Source organism: Tamandua tetradactyla, chromosome 24, assembly GCF_023851605.1.
Source record: "Tamandua tetradactyla isolate mTamTet1 chromosome 24, mTamTet1.pri, whole genome shotgun sequence".
Taxonomy (NCBI): Eukaryota; Metazoa; Chordata; class Mammalia; order Pilosa; family Myrmecophagidae; genus Tamandua; species Tamandua tetradactyla.
In genome coordinates, this window is record NC_135350.1 from 42,476,989 (window position 1) to 42,497,973 (window position 20,985).

Here is a 20,985-nt window from a genome sequence, read left to right on the forward strand (position 1 = left end):
TCTCTGAACAGATCCATTTGTTAAACTCCTAATCTTAATACATCAGTGATAAAACCGTATCATCTCTAGAACAAACTAAGCAAAGAAAACTTACCAACAGTCATGCTAAGATATATTTCTTATAATGTCAGGAAGTTCTATTTCAAATTACTGTTTATATACACAGGGAATCCCTAACCTATAAACATTAAACTTAAAAAAAAAACAGTTTTGTTTTGTTTTTTGTCAGTGCTGCTGCCTCCTCTGCCCCCTGCTTGTAGAACCCTGCTTCCCTATTAACCATTATTCTTTTAATAGTATTATAAATTAAATAGACCTTTGTTTTTATTAGTTAGCCTGTAAATGTAGTCATCATTGATGATATTCTTTCTTGGTAGGAAAATTTCAAAACCGTTATCTATAATCAAACGTTTGGAATACAGTCTGTCTAATATAGCATACAAAGCACACGTTTGAATCCAGTTCTGTAAAATGATTAAACCTGAAATGCAGAATTCTCATCTTTAAAATGGAGTTAATAATACCTATGTAAAGGGGTTTTGTGAGGATTAAATGAAATCCTACATAAATCTTAAGTTTCTGCTTAGCACATAGTAGAAATAAACTAACTGTGCTACTGCAACAACCACCATCATTACCATCAGTGCAAGTAGGAAGAGAGAATGGGATGCCTGTGCTAAGTTGGTAGAGCCAGGCGTGCTCACCTCATGTTCCTGGGATCTTTACTGCAAGAGTAACTCTACTTTGTCAGAGTGCTGGTGATAAATTGAGCAGAAGAGTGGGAGACTAAGGCAGTTGTAAAAGAAAAAGTTTGGGATTATCTAATAGAAATATAAATTCAAAAAATATTTATTCAACATTTGCTGTATTAGATACTTTTATACTGGTGATTAACGTTCCTTATCTTATGTAAGTGTACGACAACCCCATAATGTCAGAACTTTTGTTTTCTTCTGAAACGATCATGTGGACAGATGGCAGAAATAGAATTAGAATTCAGGTATATTTGACTCCTGAATTAGATTGACTGAGAAGTGTAATGGGAATATATGAATATATAAAGGAATTTTTTTACTCCTTCATAAAAGCAGAAGGAAATTAATGCTGCTTTAAGATATTACTGATGAATGAAGTGGTTCAGTCTTTATTGATTAGACTAGTAATACATGCATATTTCACTGCCGGTGAGTGGCAGTGATTAGAACCTTAGTGTCCTAATGGTCCTTTTAGTGCATCACTTCCTTTGTTTCAGTTTCTCATCATGGGTAAACACATTGTTTTTTGTCATTTGTCTAGAAAGCCAATGAGCAAACTTATTAAATGTTGTAAAGACACAGTATTAGTGTTTTTTTTGTATTACGTGACAGATGGTTTCCTGGGACCTTGGCAGTTCGTACTCTTCATGCAGGCATCCGTTTTTTTCATTTGTGCCGATGTGGCCAATTATTGCTCTGCCACACTTGGCTTGATTTTGTAATAGTACTTACAAATACAAGTGGTGAATATCAGGCAGAGGGAGAATGAAGAGCAGACTCTTTAGTTTTCTGTTCTGTAAAATGACAGGATTATCCTTTTGCCTCTAAAGATTAAAAACCAATTATCTTAAGAGGCAGCAAATTCAAACAATCATTACAATTTATTTTTGAGAACATGAATTTGATTTGGAGAAAAGCATTTTATTACTTTTTAATTACACATGTTTTTTCTGTGCTATACAAATTAGAAAAATTACATTGATCCCTTTAATGACATAGGGACCATGTCAAAACCAACAGGAAGAAAAATCAGCTGTATACCACTCTGAACATATACCTTTTTTCTGCATTTGACTCACTATTTGTACCTATAGAAATAGATCCGTGCATTGCATGTATAAATGGATGTTCCATATCCAGTCGTTTCTCCAGGTGGTATTTGTTTGTTATTTTGTTTGTTTTTTGGCCTTGCCCTGTTTTCTTATAATGCTTAATCCCTCCCCGTATTTACTGATTTTATATACATTTTATTGTTTCTCTGAATTCTCTTTTTTTTTTTAAAACATGGGTAGGCACAGGGAATCAAACCTGGATCTCCTCTCTGAAATCTTAATCCTTTTTTTTTTCCTTCCTGATATTTGGTAGTTATGAATTAGAAAGCTTTTATATCTAAGAAAGTTTTTACACTGAAGGAAACAGGAAAAGCAAGAACTAGTTTTCTGAGACAAGGCATGAGTATTTTAAATACCTCTCTTTAATTAGTGGTTTCTTCCACTGATGTTGAAATTCCCAAGAATTTCATGAAGCACTTTTCTTTCAAGAAAATAAAATTATTTCATAAATTATAGTTCTTTTAAATGTATTTTATTTAAATTTATTTAAATAAAATGTTTATTAGTTATATAAATATTTACTTATGAATATAAATATGTATATTTATAATGCATATTTTACATATATGTAGTATGTAGATGAAAATATTTAGCACAGAGAAGAAAAATAAACCTTTCCTACATTGAATTGGGATTAGAAAGAATTCTGGGCAGAAACCATAGAAGAATTAATTAACTAGCAGCCCTTTGTGCTGTGTGCGCACATGTAGTGTATATTTCACAAACTGTAGTGACGGAGGACGTATTCTAGAGTTTGAGAATCTTTGAGTCTTCTTTAAAAACCAGATTTCAGAAGATTTTTGGCAATTAGGCAAAATTAAAAGATTCTTCCAAATAAGATGATTTTATATTATTCTAATTTCTCTTTCTGCTTGTGTAGAAAGTTGAAAGGATTTGAAAATGCCTTCACTTTTAAAGAACTATTTTTACGTCTTCCTCTCCCTAAAACTGTCTTTTTAAAAAAAGAAAATTACATTCTACTTGTGGCAAGCTAGGTATTTAGAACCTAAATTAGAAAAGTAATATGTTGACCTTGAGAGTTACTGCTGTTTTATTAAAAAACATTTTTGTTTTATTGCTTTTTAGATCTTAGTGAAACTCTGCAGTTTTGTTTCTCCAGCAGAGGAATTGGCTCAGAAGGATGATCTCCAGCTTTTATTCAGTGCAATTACCTCTTGGTGCCCTCCCTATAACTTGCCTTGGAGGAAGAGTGCTGGAGAAGTTCTTATGACCATATCCCGTCATGGTCTGAGCGTCAATGTAGTGAAGTATATTCATGGTAAATATCTTTTTCCTTAATCATTTTAAATGCTCAAAATTTCCTCCGTTTTTATCTTTTTCATAGGAGGAAAGATTTATTTTTTTCTCTTCTATTAAGATTTTCCTTTAAATGAAAAAATAAATTTTGCAGGAGAAAATTTTCTAATTTTAATTGTGGGACACTTCAAATGTAAGAAATTTTCATTAGCTCTAAATGACCTGTATCTATAAAAGTTTAACATAATTTCATTATGGTTTAAAACTTCAATCAGAATATAATGTAAGTTCTGGTTCATAGCCCATTCTTCCTTCATCTTTTGTTTGTTGAGAAAAAAAAAGGATGTTTTTTTGAGATTCTGTAGTTTCAAGTCTTTTCTGAAGACATCTTGCAAATAGCAAGATAGTTTTCTGATATAGCATAAATGGAATTATGTAGATTCTTTATCATCACTAAAGAGATATCCATTCTCTTTAACTGTTATATAAATGCCAGCTGTTCTTTAAAGATGTCTAACTTGAAGACAGTTGCCTAAGCATCTTCTAATATACATGGATAAGCATCTTATCCATGTATATTTTTGTCCTGACATTCTTTCAAGATAATTTTTAATACAGCTGTTTGTTCACATATAATTAATTGATACATGTGAAAGCCCAGTACCTAAATTCATCATTTATTACATTTTCCTTCCCTCCACTCCTATATTAAATTTTCTTAATCTTTGTTATGTGATCCTGGATTTCTTTATACAAATGAAGTTCATTAAAGTTAAGAGAAGAAGAGTCTTCTTTGAAACACCACAAATCTGTAAAGTCAGAGATAGGGTAGGATTCTATTTTAAACTAGTAATATGTGGTGCAAATATAACTTTAAAATTTTTATTTCCTGTATTATATCTGTATCTCATTGGTCCACTTCACTTTAATTTGAACTTCTAAGTAATTATTGGCTTTTTCATCTTAAACTTAGTTTTCTGTTTGTTTGTTTTCATATTTTACTATATCAGTATAAAAGATAAAAAATCTGATTTGGTAATGGCCAGTCATTTTGTTTTTGTTTGATGCAAAACATCAAACATCAAAATATAATGTAGGTACTGTAGTATGTGTCAGTTATTTTTCAACACCTTCCTTTATTATCCTTTGTTTGCTACTTAAAGGCAGGGCTTTTCCAATCAATTTGAAACATATTTAGCTTTAGAATGTATAATATTTTCTAGATAAATGAACATATAATATTTGCTTAAACACTAGTTTAAGAATGAAGAAATTATTGTAAGCAACTGAAATATTTATCTATTTGTTTATTTTTGCAGAAAAAGAATGTTTATCTACATGTGTTCAGAATATGCAACAATCAGATGACCTGTCTCCCCTAGAAATTGTTGAAATGTTTGCTGGTCTTTCTTGTTTCCTCAAAGATTCCAGTGATGTTTCTCAAACACTTTTGGATGATTTTCGGATATGGCAAGGATATAATTTCCTTTGTGATCTTTTGCTTAGGTAAAACTACACAACTTAAGAATATAGTTTATGTGTCTATTCGGTTTTTCTATCAAAGAAAACAATGTAGTTTGGGGTTAGAGGAAAAGGACAAGTCTTAATAAACATTTCTTGTATACTTGGATGTTCCCTTGCCTTTAATTTCCTTTTTATTCCTGTTCACCCAATAGAGCACAAAACATAAATTGAGAGTTGAAGTGGCATATGCCAGCTGCAAACATTGTGGAGTCAGAAGTTCAATATAAAAAATAAATGTACTCTTCTTAAATAGCCGAGGGAGAAGAGTTTTAATGAAATAAAATCTTCCTGAAGTATAAACTCTTCTTTCTTAATTGTACTTTTGATTATCCTTATTTTATAATGCTTTCAGTGTTTTTTTTTAAAGTAGTTAATAACAGAGATAATTGTGTAATTTGAATGAGCCCTTAAAGATGTGTTTATAACAGAAATTCATTATTATAATATGACTCATTAACCCCCTTTTTCTTCCCAAATGATACAAGCACATTCTGGGATAGCACCTGGATACAGATTTTATTTGGAAGAAGATACTAATTTCCTACTAGCTATTCCTAGACCTTTTAGTTATTTTTAAGCTATTCGATTTATTGTAAGACTACTCGATCTTGTAAACTTCTTATTTCTAACAACATTTTAATCCAGTTGCTATTAGTTAATACTAGCAGATCTCAAAAACATAATTTTATGTGTATGTATATGCATGTATGTGTATGTATATTTTAATTTACAAAAGATGAAAAATGAAAGTTTATGAAATAAACACTTCACATTAATAGTGGGGTGTTGGGCAGTGGTGGCTCAGTGGCAGAGCTCTTGCCTGCCATACCGGAGACCCGGGTTCGATTCCCGGTGCCTGCCCATGTAATAATAATAAATAAAAAAGTGGGTGTTAATTGGTATGCAATCCTTTGACAACATGGTTGACAAGATGTTATCAATAGCCTCAAAAACGTTGATATTCCTTGACACAATAATTTAACTCTTTATTATTGATCCTAAAGATATAATCCTAAATGTAGACAACATTTTATGTTTATTACAGCGCTTTATTCTGACTTATACTAGCTGCTACCCACTGCCCTTAAATCTAAATGGGTAGCCACAGAGCCAGAATTGATGTTATGGGCCATTAGAGACCGTATCCTATGGATAGCTTATACTAATGTAGAGAAGTACATGTAGAACACTGCTAAGTTAAAAAAAAAAAAAAACTTAGCAAAATTTTGTATATGGTATAAAAATAACTCCATATAAAAACTAAACTTTACACATAAAAAGAGAAATTTTATCAGGATGTTAAAAGAGGGTCTCTTTGAGTTGTAAGGCTAAACCGACTTTTTTCTTTCCTATCTTTGTGCATTCTTCAAGTTTATTTTAATGAATATAAGCATTTATGTTAAGAGGGGAAACTCAAGTATTATTATTTTAAAAAATATAATATTTGTTGCACATCCCATTTTCCAAGGGCAGGAGACAATTCCATAATGACCCCATTGTTTTTGTTGTTGTTGTTTGTTGTTTTGTGTGCTGTATAGTGGGAGTCACATTTTTTCCCCATGTTAGTATCCTGTTATTGCAGCACCATATGTTGATTTTTTTTTTGGGGGGGGGAGGGGGAATGCACCAAACCTGGTGAGAATTCTGCCACTGGACTACCCTTGCACTCTGACCCCATTGTTTTTTAGAATAATTTAAGATTGTTTACAAAAATTTCTTAGACTCCCAGAATTTTATTTAAATGTACTCTAATGAAAGTCCCTGAATTAATGAAATACAGATTAAATTTTTAGAGCTCTTCCTAAGGAATGCATTTTTTAAAATTAAGAGGAAATGTCTTTGCGGAGAAATCATTAATGAGGTTATTGATTGTAAGTAGTGAAACTTTATAACCTTAGAACTGCAGGGAACTTGAGGTCATTTAATATAATTCCTTTACTTTATAGACTTTCTACCAAAGATTAGTGATTTACCCCCAAATAACACTGTTAGTGGTAAAATTAGCACTTACATCAGGGTTCCTGACTACTGGTTTGATTTTCTTTCAAATATACCATACTGTCTTATAATAAAATTTTTAGATTTCTAAAAGTATTGCATTGTTACATAGGAAAAATTAAAAGAAGGTACGTATATTTACTGCACATGAAAGAGAGATATATTTGCTAAATCATATTTTCCCTAGATTGGAGCAAGCAAAAGAGGCTGAATCCAAAGATGCCTTGAAAGATTTGGTTAATCTGATAACTTCTCTAACAACATACGGTGTCAGTGAATTAAAACCAGCTGGTATTACCACAGGGGCACCCTTTCTATTGCCTGGATTTGCAGTACCCCAGCCTGCAGGCAAAGGTGAGTCTACGTTTTTTTGCATTCTGTGCTTCTCAGAGAAATAAAGAATAAAAGTGTAATATTAACATTTATAAATATTTAATAGTTTGAATATCTTATTTAAAACTAAACACTTAAGATACAAAGAAATTATATTGTTTCTTTCAGGTCGGAGGATAAACTTTCATAATCCAAATTTCCTGACATTTGAGTTGTCATCTAGTAATCTTTTACTAAGAAAGCTAAGAGTATTTAGTTACATAAAATCCAAGCTAGCTTTACTATTTATTTAATTTTTAAAATGTATAGTAACCCTTCCAGAAGAACTTGAGCCTGGAGGTCTGTAATAGTTTCTTTCATGTGGTTTTAACCTTACTGAATATTTAGTAGTCATGATAATTGCCTGTAATGTAATATCTGTGCATTTTATGACATAGAAGTTAACAGTTAAAATTTTTTAAGTCAGTGAAAATAGATGGGTTTACTAGAATATCCCAAGGTTAATTTATTGGAGAAAATTATATTGAAAAGTCATGGCTTAGATTGAAGTCATCAAACTCACTGTATTATGAAGTGCTCTCAGTGCTTTGTTTGTATGGAAACTTTTAAATGAGTCTCTGTAATTCAGTGTGGTGGAAATTCAGGCATGTCTTATACAGCAGTTCATGGCTTCATTTTATTTCAAATTAATACATAAAGTAGAGATCTCTTTAAAAATCGCTGATTTGTAATCTGTAGCTTGAATAATCCTCAATTAACTCTTTCTCTGAGTTAATATAAAAACAGCCCAGCATTGTGCCTTCCTTTTCAGACTTTTTGTTGTTCCATTTGCTTAATCAAATGACCTTTACTTTTCCATAGTTGCTATTTTCAATAGTATAATTTTATAATAGTATTAATACAGCAAAATTATTATATTTAAGCATGGTCATGGGTTTATAGTGGTATCTAATTGTGTTCTTTAATTTGTATTTTCCTAATGACTAGTGATGCTAAGCATCTTTTCATATGCTTATTTGCCCTCCATATCTTTACTTTGGTTCAGACCTCGTGCATATTTTTTGATAGGATTGTTTGTCTTACTTGAGTTGTAAGAATTATTTATTTTGGGTCTTTTATCATAAATATGTTTTTTTAAGTATGTATTTTCAGTCTGTAACTTGCCTTTTCTTTTCTTTAACAATTTTTTTTTTATTGTGAAATATATATACAAAATAGCAGTAAATTTCCAGGTACAACTTGCCTTTTCTTAACTGTCATTTGAAGAGTTTTTAATTTTGTTGAAGTCCATTTTATCTTTATGTGTATATCTGTGTGTATGTATTTTTTGTGTACTATTAAAGAAATCTTTACCCCAAATTCATTAAGTATTTTTCCTGTGTTTTCTTCTAGAAGTATCTTGTTTTTAACTCTTATATTTAGGTCTATGATAATTGCTGTACATGATAGGAAGTATGGGTTTATTTTTTCCATCTGGATATCCCAAGTGTGCAGCATCCTTCGTTGAAAAGCACATATGTGACCATTTATATGTGGGAGTCTATTATGGACTCTTAATTTTGTTCCATTGATCTATGTGTCTAGCCTTAAGCCAATAATATTACACTTTCTTGATTTTTGTGTCTTTACATTAATCTTGAAGTCTGGTAATTTAGATCATCCAGTTTTATTCTTTCTTTTCAAAAAATTTCTTTACTATTCTTGGTGTTTTGAATATCCATACAAGTTAAACAGTCATCATGTCAGTTTTTTTTAAAGTTTGTTTAGAGTTTGATTGGAAGTACAGTGGAGCTATAGTTCAGTCTGGGAAGAATTAACAACTTAACAATACTGGGTCTTCCAGTCAGTGAATATGGTTTACCTCTCCATTTATTTGACTCTCAACACTGTTTGATAGTTCATTGTACAGGATTTTTACTTTTGTTAAATTTTATTCTTTTTGATGCTTCTGTGATATGAAGTTGTTTTCCTAATTTCACTGTTGCTAGTTTATAAAACTGTGATTGACTTTTTTATTAATTCTTTTTAAATAACAAAAAACACCAAACAAATGCAAATATTCTAACTTTTGATCAGTCCATTCTACATATATAATCAGTAATTCACAATATCATCACATAGTTTTATATTCATCATCGTGATCATTTCTTGGAACATTTGCATCTATTCAGAAAAAGAAATGAAAAGAAAACAAAAAAATTCATATGTACCATGCCCCCCACTCCTGCCTCTCACCGATCATCAGCATTCTATCTAAATTTATTTTAACATTTGTTCCCCCTATTATTCATCTTTATTCCATATGTTTTACTCGTCTGTTGATAAGGTAGATAAAAGGAGCATCAGGCACAAGGTTTTCACAATCACACAGTCACTTGTGAAAGCTATATCATTATACAATCATCTTCAACAAACATGGCTACTGGAACACAGCTCCACATTTTCAGGCAGATCCCTCCAGCCTCTCCACTACATCTTGGCTTAACAAGGTGATATGTATTTAATGCGTTAGAATAACCTCCAGGATAACCTCTCGACTCTGTTTGGAATCTCTCAGCCATTGATACTTTATTTTGTCTCATTTCATTCTTCCCCCTTTTGGTCAAGAAGGTTTTCTCAGTCCCCAGATGCTGAGTCTCAGTTCATTCTAGGGTTTTTCTCAATCCCTTGTTGCTGAGTCTCAGCTCATTCTAGGATTTCTGTGCCACGTTGCCAGGAAGGTCCACACCCCTGGGAGTCATGTCCCACGTAGACAGGGGTAGGGTGGTGAGTTTGCTTGTTGTGTTGGTTGGAGAGAGAGAGGCCACATCTGAGCAACAAAGGAGGTTCTCTTGGGGGTGACACTTAGGTCTAATTTTAAGTAGGCTTGACCTATCCTTTGTGGGGTTAAGTTTCATATGAACAAACCCCAAGATTGGGGGCTCAGCCTCTAGCTTTGGTTGTCCGCACTGCTTGTGAGAAAAATATCAAGAATTCAACTTGGGGAAGTTGAATTTTCCTCTCTTCTCACCATTCTCCGAAGGGGACTTTGCAAATACTTTTTTGTTCAGTGTTCAGATCACTCTGGGATTTATCAGGGCATGTGATCAATTTTTTAATATGGATCTTTTATCATGTATCTGTGTTAAGCTTGCTGATTAGTTTTAGTAAGTTTTTTAAAAAAATAAATTTTTTTTGCATATAGTGCATATGAGAAATGATAGGTAGCCAAAAGAGATGATGGATTACTGTGTAGAAATGGTGACATTGTAACAGTGTCATGTATAACACTCATAGAATAGGGCAGTAATAGCCCTTTACAAATTGTAACTCTTGCTTTTGGCTGTTTATAAAATTGGAGCTGTGTGAATACTGATATATTTGATTCTATCTTCTTATCTTACTTCCAGTCAATTAATTGTTCAGAGTACTTTGGGAATAGTTTCCTTAATTTCATTGGTTTCCTTTTTTTTTTAACTGGTTTCCTTTTAATCATCTAGGTAAGGAGAATTTCTGTTGTCCAAGAATATTTATCAAGTCAACAATAATTTTATTAAAAAAGAAAACATACTAATATACCTGCCTTATGCTGTTATTGACAAAGATACTATTTACCTACCTTATTTTTTTTCTTTAAAGGCTTTATTTTGAGATAATTGTAGATTCACATACAGGTTTAAGGAATCATAAAGAGAGATCCCATATACCCTTTACCCAGTTTCTCCCAGTGGAAAATCTTGCATATCAATAGTACAATACCAAGAAATTGACATTGATATAATCCACCCACTTACTCATATTTCACCAGTTTTACATGCACTCATGTGTATTATAGTCATATTTCTTTTCTTTGACAGTTTTATTGAGTTATATTCACATACCATACAATCCATCCAAAGTATACCACCAGTGGCTGTCGGTTTCATCATATGGTTGTGTAGTCGTCACCATAATCAATTTTAGAACATTTTCATTATTCCAAAAATAATAAGATAAAATAAAAATATAAAAGAAAACCCAAAATATTCCATAGTTCTTACACTCCCCTATTTTGACCCCTAGTACTGATGTGGTACATTTGTTACTGTGGATGAGAGAATGTTAAGATATTACTGTTATAGTCCATAGTTTTCAGTAGGTGTATTTTCTCCCAAATACCCCTTCTGTTATTCACGCTTTGTAGTAATGTACATTTGTTGTAGTTGATAACAAAAGCTGTACTGATTAACTACAAATATTCCTATTTTCCAGGAATATTTACTAAGTCATAAATATAGTAAAGAAAACATATCAATATATCTGCCTTATGCAGTTATTTACATATAGTTTGTCTACCTTATTTATAATGCTTGAGTGAAATGGTACAATATAAAATGTAAAAAAAGTAGACTGATTTATTACTTATGAACTCAATAGACCTAACCCACTAATTGTATGTCTTATTAATTTGAAAATGTCTTCTGTATCATATGCCAAGAGCTATTATAAAACTTTAATCTTCATCAGCAGAGATATTTCCAAAAAGTAAATTATAGAAATATATAGCAATCTATTTCTTTAAATAGGAAATACTCATTTTGTTTAATAACAGATTCATGTTGTTCTAACTATTCTGGGAACATTTCATGAGTTTGTACTCCATAACTCATAACTTTCCATAGTTTTCAAATTTTTTCCCTAAACAATGGGGGTTGTAATGTATTCTTTTTTTTAATGGATCACACTTTTCTTCTCTGAACTCTTCTGTGACTTAAGCTTGTATAAGTTTTCTCATAATGCAATAATTCAGGAAGCACCAACATAAGAAGGAGAATTTATTAACCCCTTTTACGTATTTATGTTCAGACTTGCAACTGAAATGCCTTGCAGTCCTCATTATGAGCTTACTGTAAGGAGCTCATGGTTGCTTTATCTGTGCACAGTACAAGCTTGGCCAATGTTGATATGCAGCAGGTTTGTAGGAGTGTGACCTTACCTTTTGTTTATAGCCAGCCTCCGTTCTGGTTGGTCACTCACATATGTAATTCATTCATTATTTCCTGTTGCATACTTCCTAACATTTATTATTTCTTCCCTTCTTCACCACCTCTCCTGAAACTACCTTCCGACCTAGATCTCTGACCTGGATTACCAATACGTGCATGCCTTCAGATACTCAGTGTCTAATTATGGAATGAACTTCTTCATTTCTTACCTGTTAGTCTTATTTCATTTTACTTGTGCATTATCATTTTAGCTCTTTTTCAAAACTTTCACTTGTGCATTTTATATTAGACGGAAAATAGGAAACTCATATTCTTTGCTCTGTATATATATGCCTACCTTTCTAAATCTTGGATTATTTAATTTCTTTTATTTTTGCATGTATAGCCTTGAGAGTAATGAGATGGTGATTGTCATTCTTTAGAATGATTTCCTCATTTTTCCTTTATATCAAGATCAAATGGGAAAATCCAAGTTTTCCCATGTTACCCCTAACTCAGCTGTTTTCAATTCTTTTCTATATAGTGAGGATTTATATTGTCACTTAGGTAAGAAATGCAAGACAGAGTTATTCTTTAACCTTAATTGTCATTTTTTGTCACATTAGGCCAGCTTATGTATTTGTATGTCCGTTAGTTATCTAAACTTGATTTTTGGTTAGCTGCAATTAATAAAAGGTGAAAATGTAACAAGAATAATCATAGTTTAATAATGAACTGGAAATGAAGTTCTACCTTTGGTATTTACTATACATGGAATAAATTGATAAATTACATAAACAAAAAAAACAGAAAATTGGGATCATATAGCCTGAAGATTTTGGAAAATTAGTATTTTTCAGCTAATGTCTAAGCCAGAAATTCTGAGTAGTCTTTCTACCCCATTTGATATTTTTCTTGGCTCTGTGTTTATATTCTTTCTAAAATCCTACTTATTCTGTCAGGCTCTATTTAATGTCTTTAGTTACTCCTCTGCAAATTGTTTATGCAGTAGTTGTGGATCTTGTGGACAATTTTTACAAGGAAATTTGTTTCTTTTAATCATTTTTGTTGTTGTTACTTTTAATCTTAAGTGCAAATTTTCTCTGATAATTTCTTTATGGTTTTGCCACTGATTACCCTCACAACAGCCATGTAAAAGATATTTGTTCTTTTCAGTTGATCTGTTTGAATATCATATGTTTAAAAATTTAGCTAGCAACCGACCTTAAATTGCTTTAACAAATATATATATAAATAAGGTGCACTTTTAGCTTGAAACAAAATAAATTCCAAATTAAAATTTATGAAAAACCTAATTTTGTAATTATAAAGGGAAAACTAGAATTTAGGGAGTTTATTCCCTCCTACTTTTCCTACTGCCATTTTTGCTGCTTTCAGGTTTGTTACATCCTAGCATCACAGTCTTTTCAGATTGAGAGGTATTTAACCATTCTTAGAGTAAAAGGCAAACATACAGGTAATAAAAAGCAGCACTTCCATTTTTAAAAACAGCCTCCATAAGTTTCCAAAATCTAAAATCTGGATCTCTATAGTAGGCTTTATTATCTCAAAAACAGTGTAATTTTTCAACAGGTAATATTTTTTTAATTGAAATATCCATAATGCTGTATTAAAAGTTTTAAACAGTGTTATTATTTATTTTTAATTAAATTGTTTGCACCTGCTGAAGAAAAATAAAACCTTTAGTGAACTTGGGAGCAAATAGTTCATAAATGTTACAATTCATGATGTGTTTAAACAGAAATAGACTGTACCACTATGATTAAAATATCCTGTAACACCTATTTTTGTGTTCTTGTTTTCTATTTTAGGTCACAGTGTGAGAAACATCCAGGCCTTCGCAGTTCTTCAGAATGCATTTTTAAAAGCAAAAACCAACTTCCTTGCCCAAATCATCCTTGATGCCATCACAAACATTTACATGGCTGACAATGCCAATTATTTCATTCTGGAGTCACAGCATACACTGTCACAGTTTGCAGAGAAGATTTCTAAACTACCAGAAGTACAAAACAAATATTTTGAGATGCTGGAGTTTGTTGTTTTTAGTTTAAATTATATACCTTGTAAAGAACTTATTAGTGTTAGCATTCTCTTAAAATCTAGCTCTTCTTACCACTGTAGCATTAGTGCAATGAAAACACTTCTTAAGTTTACACGGCACGACTACATATTTAAGGATGTGTTCAGGGAGGTGGGCCTTCTGGAGGTTATGGTAAACCTTTTGCATAAATATGCTGCCCTCTTGAAGGATCCAACTCAGGCACTAAATGAACAAGGTAAAAGTATTTACCATAATGATACTTTTATTTACAGAAGGGTTGGATAAGGATGTTTGTTGATGTTTTGCCTTTTGCTTGTGTATTAATTTGCATGACTTCATAATGTGCATTATTGTAACATCCTTGTTAATATTCCCTGAAGTTAATGTTATTACTTTGATCTCTAATATGGATTTGGGATAGAGGAGCTTAGAAATATGTCATTGTGTTGAAAGAGATTCTCAAGTAAGGAAAAACTTAAGAAAAACATGATCCACATCACTAGTGTCACCTTGTGCTTGTAAGAGGGAATTAAAAAGTTCTAGAAACAGTTGGAAAGTATAAGTAGTTCAAAATGTTTTTTCTTATATTTGAACAAATAAATTTATCTTGAGTGTTAAATACACACACATGCACATCATTAGGTATCTTGAATTTGAGGTTTTTCATTCTTTTTGAAAAGCCTGATAAAAGCATGGTAGTATCTGTCAACTAGTAGATATTAAATGTGTCAAATGAATTACAAGTCAAGTAGCACTATCCATACATTTTGCATTCATTCTAATGAATTAAATCTAATATGCTCTTTGTTGATCTCCTTGATTATGAAAAACCTTGTTATAGGATATATTTAACTTTGATGGCCATTTTCAATATTTGCTTGATAACTGTTAACATTCTAGCCCCACTAAAATAGAATCTGTAAACTGATTTTGAACATGTGGCAGATGTTGAATATACATCATTTTTACAGTTTGTGTTATATCAGTTAATTGCAGTAGTGTTATAAGTCAATAGTTAAGAAATATTGAGAGGAATTGTTAAAATATAACTGAATGAAAAACAATAAGCCTATCAATTTTGTGATTTGGACCTTCGAAATTTTTTCCTAGGGGATTCAAGAAATAATAGCTCAGTTGAGGACCAAAAACACCTAGCTTTGTTGGTTATGGAGACTTTGACAGTCCTTCTTCAAGGATCAAACACAAATGCAGGTAATTAGAAAAGCTAGGAAATACTTTGGGAGGAAATTCCCTCTGATTTTATCTTCTCTAGTCATTCTTCCTTCTGAAGTGCTTTGGTTGCATCATGCCTCTAGAAATGCAATAATTTGACCTTCAGAAGTCAAAGGTATTATACCTTGTTTTAAGGTATTCTTTTCCCAATTTTCACCTTACATAATATGGGCTCTTATTCTCATGACTTTGCTTATTTAATAATTTCTAAAATATTTACTTCAAATAATGATTTTCTTAATTTTTTAGTAATTCAACTTATACTATTGTAGTATTACAACCTTACGAAAATACTGAAAAATGTTTCTGTAATAAAACTTACCTTTCCCAGGTAAGTTTGACTCATTAAATCCTTTGCTTTCTCTTTACTCTCAACTTTTCCTCAATCGTTTTCTACTTATCATTGACAGTTCAACTGTATTTGTAAAATGACACCATTGCTTTAAAAAAAAGTTTTAGCCAACTTCAAAATATCTCAGCCATGAAGGCCAATATAAATTGATAGGAATAAGTGAGGGGGAGATGATTCAGATGCATAGGCTGATCCCAGATTATATTGGGTTAAATTTTTAGGCCATGGTAAGGATTTGGATTGTATTTTAAATGTTATGGGAAGGCATGAATGAATGAATTAATGACCCAAAGAATGCTTGACTGTATAACTGCTTACCAAAAGACAGAAGAATTCAACATTCAACATTATTTAAAATATACTACTTGTCTCAGGTACTGTACTGTGCTAGAAGCTGGAGTTGAAAAGAAAATTCTTGCCGGAGGGAAGTTACAACTTAGTGAAGAAAGACATAAACACATAATATATAAATAACTGTTTAAATACAAGTTTGCTGTGTATGAAATGAATTTAGTAGGTAATTCAAACAATAATTACATAATGAAGCTTAATACTGTAGTAACAGTTTCTCTGTGGTAGATTGTGCAGCCACCTCATTTCCTCTAACCAGATTTAGTTGACTGAGATATTTAGAGGCATAATAAAATATGCTAAAAAGAATCTCTTTTGCAAGTTACATTTTGTTGATTTGCCCTAGCATTGCCCAGTGAGAATTTGGACAATCCTACTCATGTAGATGTGTGGGGAGCTCACACTGTGTGACATAAAATCACCTAATACATTTCCCAAAGTACCAAACATATTTTCACTTGTTTGGTCTTATCTACTCTCTTTTCCTTATGAGGAAATGTTACTAAATGTGTGATCTTTGCTTTTCTCAGTTGCCATTATGATTGTGATTGTCTATTGTGGTCCTAACTGATAATCAGAATGTAAAACTGGTCTTCTAGTTATCAAAGAGATGTGACAAATTCCATGTGCTAAAACCCAGTCATGTGGTTTACACTTATTTCCAAGTCATTTAATTCTTACAAAGTTAGCAAGAAGAAAGTCACTAAATAGAAAAAGGATGATGGCTGCTGCAGCCCAAAACAATGACAATTAATTATTCACTCAATAAACATCTTTTAAAACACAAACCATGAGGAAATCCAAGTTTAATGGAGTACCAAACTTATAAACAAATAATAGTAATACTGTTTGACATAAGTGAAAGAGGTATATACAAGGTATTCTAAAAACACAAAGGAGTAAAGAGTTACTTTGTATGAAATTCAAATTAGTGATTTAAGTAACTTTGTCCATTTGTTTGTACGCAAGGATGGTTTCTGATATGAGAACAAATACCATTCTCTCAGGTTGGGCTAGCTAGGCATAAATCCTACACTGCCACCTGCTAGCTGTGTACCTGGGGCCAAGTTACTTGACTTCTATATGCCTCATTTCCTCAGGAGACATAAGGATTAATAAATCAATCTACATCAAGTCTTTGAAGCAGTCTATGACTGCTGCATTTGTTTGCCTTTTTTTGTATATACCCTCTACCTAACTGAAAAGTTTGGTTCCTTGTAATTTTTCCCATGGTAGAATAATGTATTCCATTGGTATTTTGTTTCTATTTTGAAAGTCTTACTCACTTTAAGTTTTCATTTATTTTGGGTATTGTTTGTCTGAAAGCTTATACAAATTGATTTCAGTATTGGTCAGCTTAAAGGCTTTACATAAGAATATTGGATAGAAGACTTCCGGAGAAGATGGTGGCTTAGTAAGACATGCGGGTTTTAGTTCCTCCTCCAGAACAGCTACTAAAGAAATAGAAACGGTACAGAACAGCTCCCGGAGCCACGACAAAGACCAAAAAGACAGCGTACCCCATTCTGGAACGTCTGAACCAGCAGGGAGAATCCGCAGTGGTGAGATCACCGAGGGGCGCGCGCTTCCCCGGGACGGGACGGCTGGCGGCCGGAGTCCCGGAGTCCCTCCCTCTCTCCTTCCCGGGCTGGCTGGGAGAATTGGACAGGCGGTCTCCTCAAACCACGGAGGCTGGCGCCCCCCCCACGTGCGGCCCCCCGGACCGGCTGGGAGAATTGGATCGGAGGTCCTCCAAGCCATGGAGACCGGCGACTGGGGTCCCTTCCACACACGTGGCTTCCCGGTCTGGCTGGAAACGTTGGATAGACACTCCCCCAAGCCACGGTGGCCGGCGCCCCCCCCATCACGCTTGACGTCCTGGGCCACCTGGGAGATTTGGACCGGCAATCCCCCAAGCCACGGAGGCCGGCAACCCTCCCCACACACGGATTCCTGGGCCGGCTGGGAGATTCGGATCGGCACTCCCCCAAGACATGGCGACCGGCGCCTTCCCCCCCACGTGCGGATTCCCGGGCCGGCTAGGAGATCCGGATCGGCACGCCCCCAAGCCGCTTTGGCTGGCGACCCCCCCCACAGCGAGAGTTTTCCAAAGTTAAAGGAGCCACAGCATCTTTTACTGGTGGGACCCGCAGACAGACGAACACCACGAGTGCCACCTACTGGGCAGGATAAGAAAAACAGAGCCAAGAGATTTCACAGAAAAATCTTTCAACCTGCTGGGTCCCACACCCAGGGAAATCTGATTAAATGCCCAGACGCCAGCAGAAAATAACAGATCATGCAAGGAAAATTGAAGATATGGCCCAGTCAAAGGAACAAACCAATAGTTCAAATGAGATACAGGAGCTGAGACAACTAATGCTGAATATACGAACAGAAATGGAAAACCTCTTCAAAAACCAAATCAATAAATTGAGGGAGGACATGAAGAAGACATGGGCTGAACAAAAAGAAGAAATAGAAAATCTGAAAAAACAAATCACAGAACTTATGGAGTGAAGGATAAAGTAGAAAAAATGGAAAAAACAAAGGATACCTACAATGATAGATTTAAAGAGACAGAAGATAGAATTAGTGAACTGGAGGATGGAACATCTGAATTCCAAAAAGAAACAGAAACTATGGGGAAAAGAATGGAAAAATTTGAGCAGGGGATCAGGGAACTGAATGACAATATGAAGCGCACAAATATACGTGTTGTGGGTGTCCCAGAAGGAGAAGAGAAGGGAAAAGGAGGAGAAAAACTAATGCAAGAAATTATCACTGAAAATTTCCCAACTCTTATGAAAGACCTAAAATTACAGTTCCAAGAAGTGCAGCGCACCCCAAAGAGAATAGACCCAAATAGGCGTTCTCCAAGACACTTACTAGTTAGAATGTCAGAGGTCAAAGAGAAAGAGAGGATCTTGAAAGCAGCAAGAGAAAAACAATCCATCACATACAAGGGAAACCTAATAAGACTATGTGTAGATTTCTCAGCAGAAACCATGGAAGCTAGAAGACAGTGGGATGATATATTTAAATTACTAAAAGAGAAAAACTGCCAACCAAGACTTCTATATCCAGCAAAATTGTCCTTCAAAAATGAGGGAGAAATTAAAACATTCTCAGACAAAAAGTCACTGAGAGAATTTGTGACCAAGAGACCAGCTCTGCAAGAAATACTAAAGGGAGCACTAGAGTCAAATACGAAAAGACAGAAGAGAGAGGTATGGAGAAGAGTGTAGAAAGAAGGAAAATCAGATATGATATATATAATACAAACGGCAAAATGGTAGAGGAAAGTATTACCCAAACAGTAATAACACTAAATGTTAATGGACTGAATTCCCCAATCAAAAGACATAGACTGGCAGAATGGATTAAAAAACAGGATACTTCTATATGCTGTCTACAGGAAACACATCTTAGACCCAAAGATAAACATAGGTTGAAAGTGAAAGGTTGGGAAAAGATATTTCATGCAAATAACAAACAGAAAAGAGCAGGAGTAGCTATACTAATATCCAACAAATTAGACTTCAAATGTAACAGTTAAAAGAGACAAAGAAGGACACTATCTACTAATAAAAGGAACAATTAAACAAGAAGACATAACAATCATAAATATTTATGCATCGAACCAGAATGCCCCAAAATACGTGAGGAATACACTGCAAACACTGAAAAGGGAAATAGACACAAATACCATAATAGTTGGAGACTTCAATTCCCCACTCTCATCAATGGACGGAACATCTAGACAGAGGATCAATAAAGAAATAGAGAATTTGAATATTACAATAAATGAGCTAGACTTAACAGACATTTATAGGACATTACATCCCACAACAGCAGGATACACCTTTTTCTCAAGTGCTCATGGATCATTCTCAAAGATAGACCATATGCTGGGTCACAAAGCAAGTCTTAACAAATTTAAAAAGATTGAAATCCTACACAACACTCTCTTGGATCATAAAGGAATGAAGTTGGAAATCAATAATAGGCGGAGTGCCTAAAAATTCATAAATACATGGAGGCTCAACAACACACTCTTAAACAACAAGTGGGTCAAAGAAGAAATTGCAAGAGAAATTAGTAAATACCTAGAGGCAAATGAAAATGAAGACACAACATATCAAAACTTATGGGACGCAGCAAAGGCAGTGCTAAGAGGGAAATTTATTGCCCTAAATGCCTTTATCAGAAAAGAAGAAAAGTCAAAAATGCAGGAATTAACTGTCCACTTGGAAGAACTGGAGAAAGAACAGCAAACTAACCCCAAAGCAAGCAAAAGGAAAGAAATAACAAAGATTAGAGCAGAAATAAATGAAATTGAAAGCATGAAAACAGTAGAGAAAATCAATAAGACCAGAAGTTGGTTCTATGAGAAAATCAATAAGATTGATGGGCCATTAGCAAGATTGACAAAAAGAAGAAGAGAGAGGATGCAAATAAATAAGATCAGAAATGGAAGAGGAGACATAACCACTGACCTCACAGAAATAAAGGAGGTAATAACAGGATACTATGAACAACTTTACGCTAATAAATACAACAATTTAGAGGAAATGGACGGGTTCCTGGAAAGACATGAACAACCAACTTTGACTCAAGAAGAAATAGATGACCTCAACAAACCAATCAAAAGTAAAGAAATTGAATCAGTCATTCAAAAGCTTCCTAAAAAGAACAGTCCAGGACTAGACGGCTTCACATGTGAATTCTACCAAACATTGCAGAAAGAATTAGTACCAACTCTGCTCAAACTCTTCAAAAAAATCAAAGTGGAGGGAAAGCTACCTAATTCATTCTATGAAGCCAACATCACCCTCATACCAAAACCAGGCAAAGATATTACAAAAAAAGAAAACTAGGACCAATCTCTCTAATGAATATAGATGCAAAAATCCTCAACAAAATTCTAGCAAATCGAATCCAACAACACATTAAAAGAATTATACATCATGACCAAGTAGGATTCATCCCAGGTATGCAAGGATGGTTCAACATAAGAAAATCAATTAATGTAATATACCATATCAACAAATCAAAGCAG

The 20,985-nt window shown here is 33.5% G+C and overlaps 1 protein-coding gene across 8 annotated transcripts in view; it reads left to right on the forward strand.

The window, feature by feature from the left end:
- Positions 1-20,985, forward strand: part of WDFY3 (WD repeat and FYVE domain containing 3) — a 348,587-nt gene that overhangs the window by 176,195 nt on the left and 151,407 nt on the right. For all 8 annotated transcript variants that reach the window (XM_077142948.1, XM_077142947.1, XM_077142952.1 and 5 more), the window contains 5 exons: positions 2,954-3,146; positions 4,444-4,630; positions 6,834-7,000; positions 13,755-14,222; positions 15,098-15,199. In XM_077142948.1, coding sequence (XP_076999063.1) covers positions 2,954-3,146; positions 4,444-4,630; positions 6,834-7,000; positions 13,755-14,222; positions 15,098-15,199 — 1,117 coding nt within the window. The remainder of the gene's footprint in view (positions 1-2,953; positions 3,147-4,443; positions 4,631-6,833; positions 7,001-13,754; positions 14,223-15,097; positions 15,200-20,985) is intronic.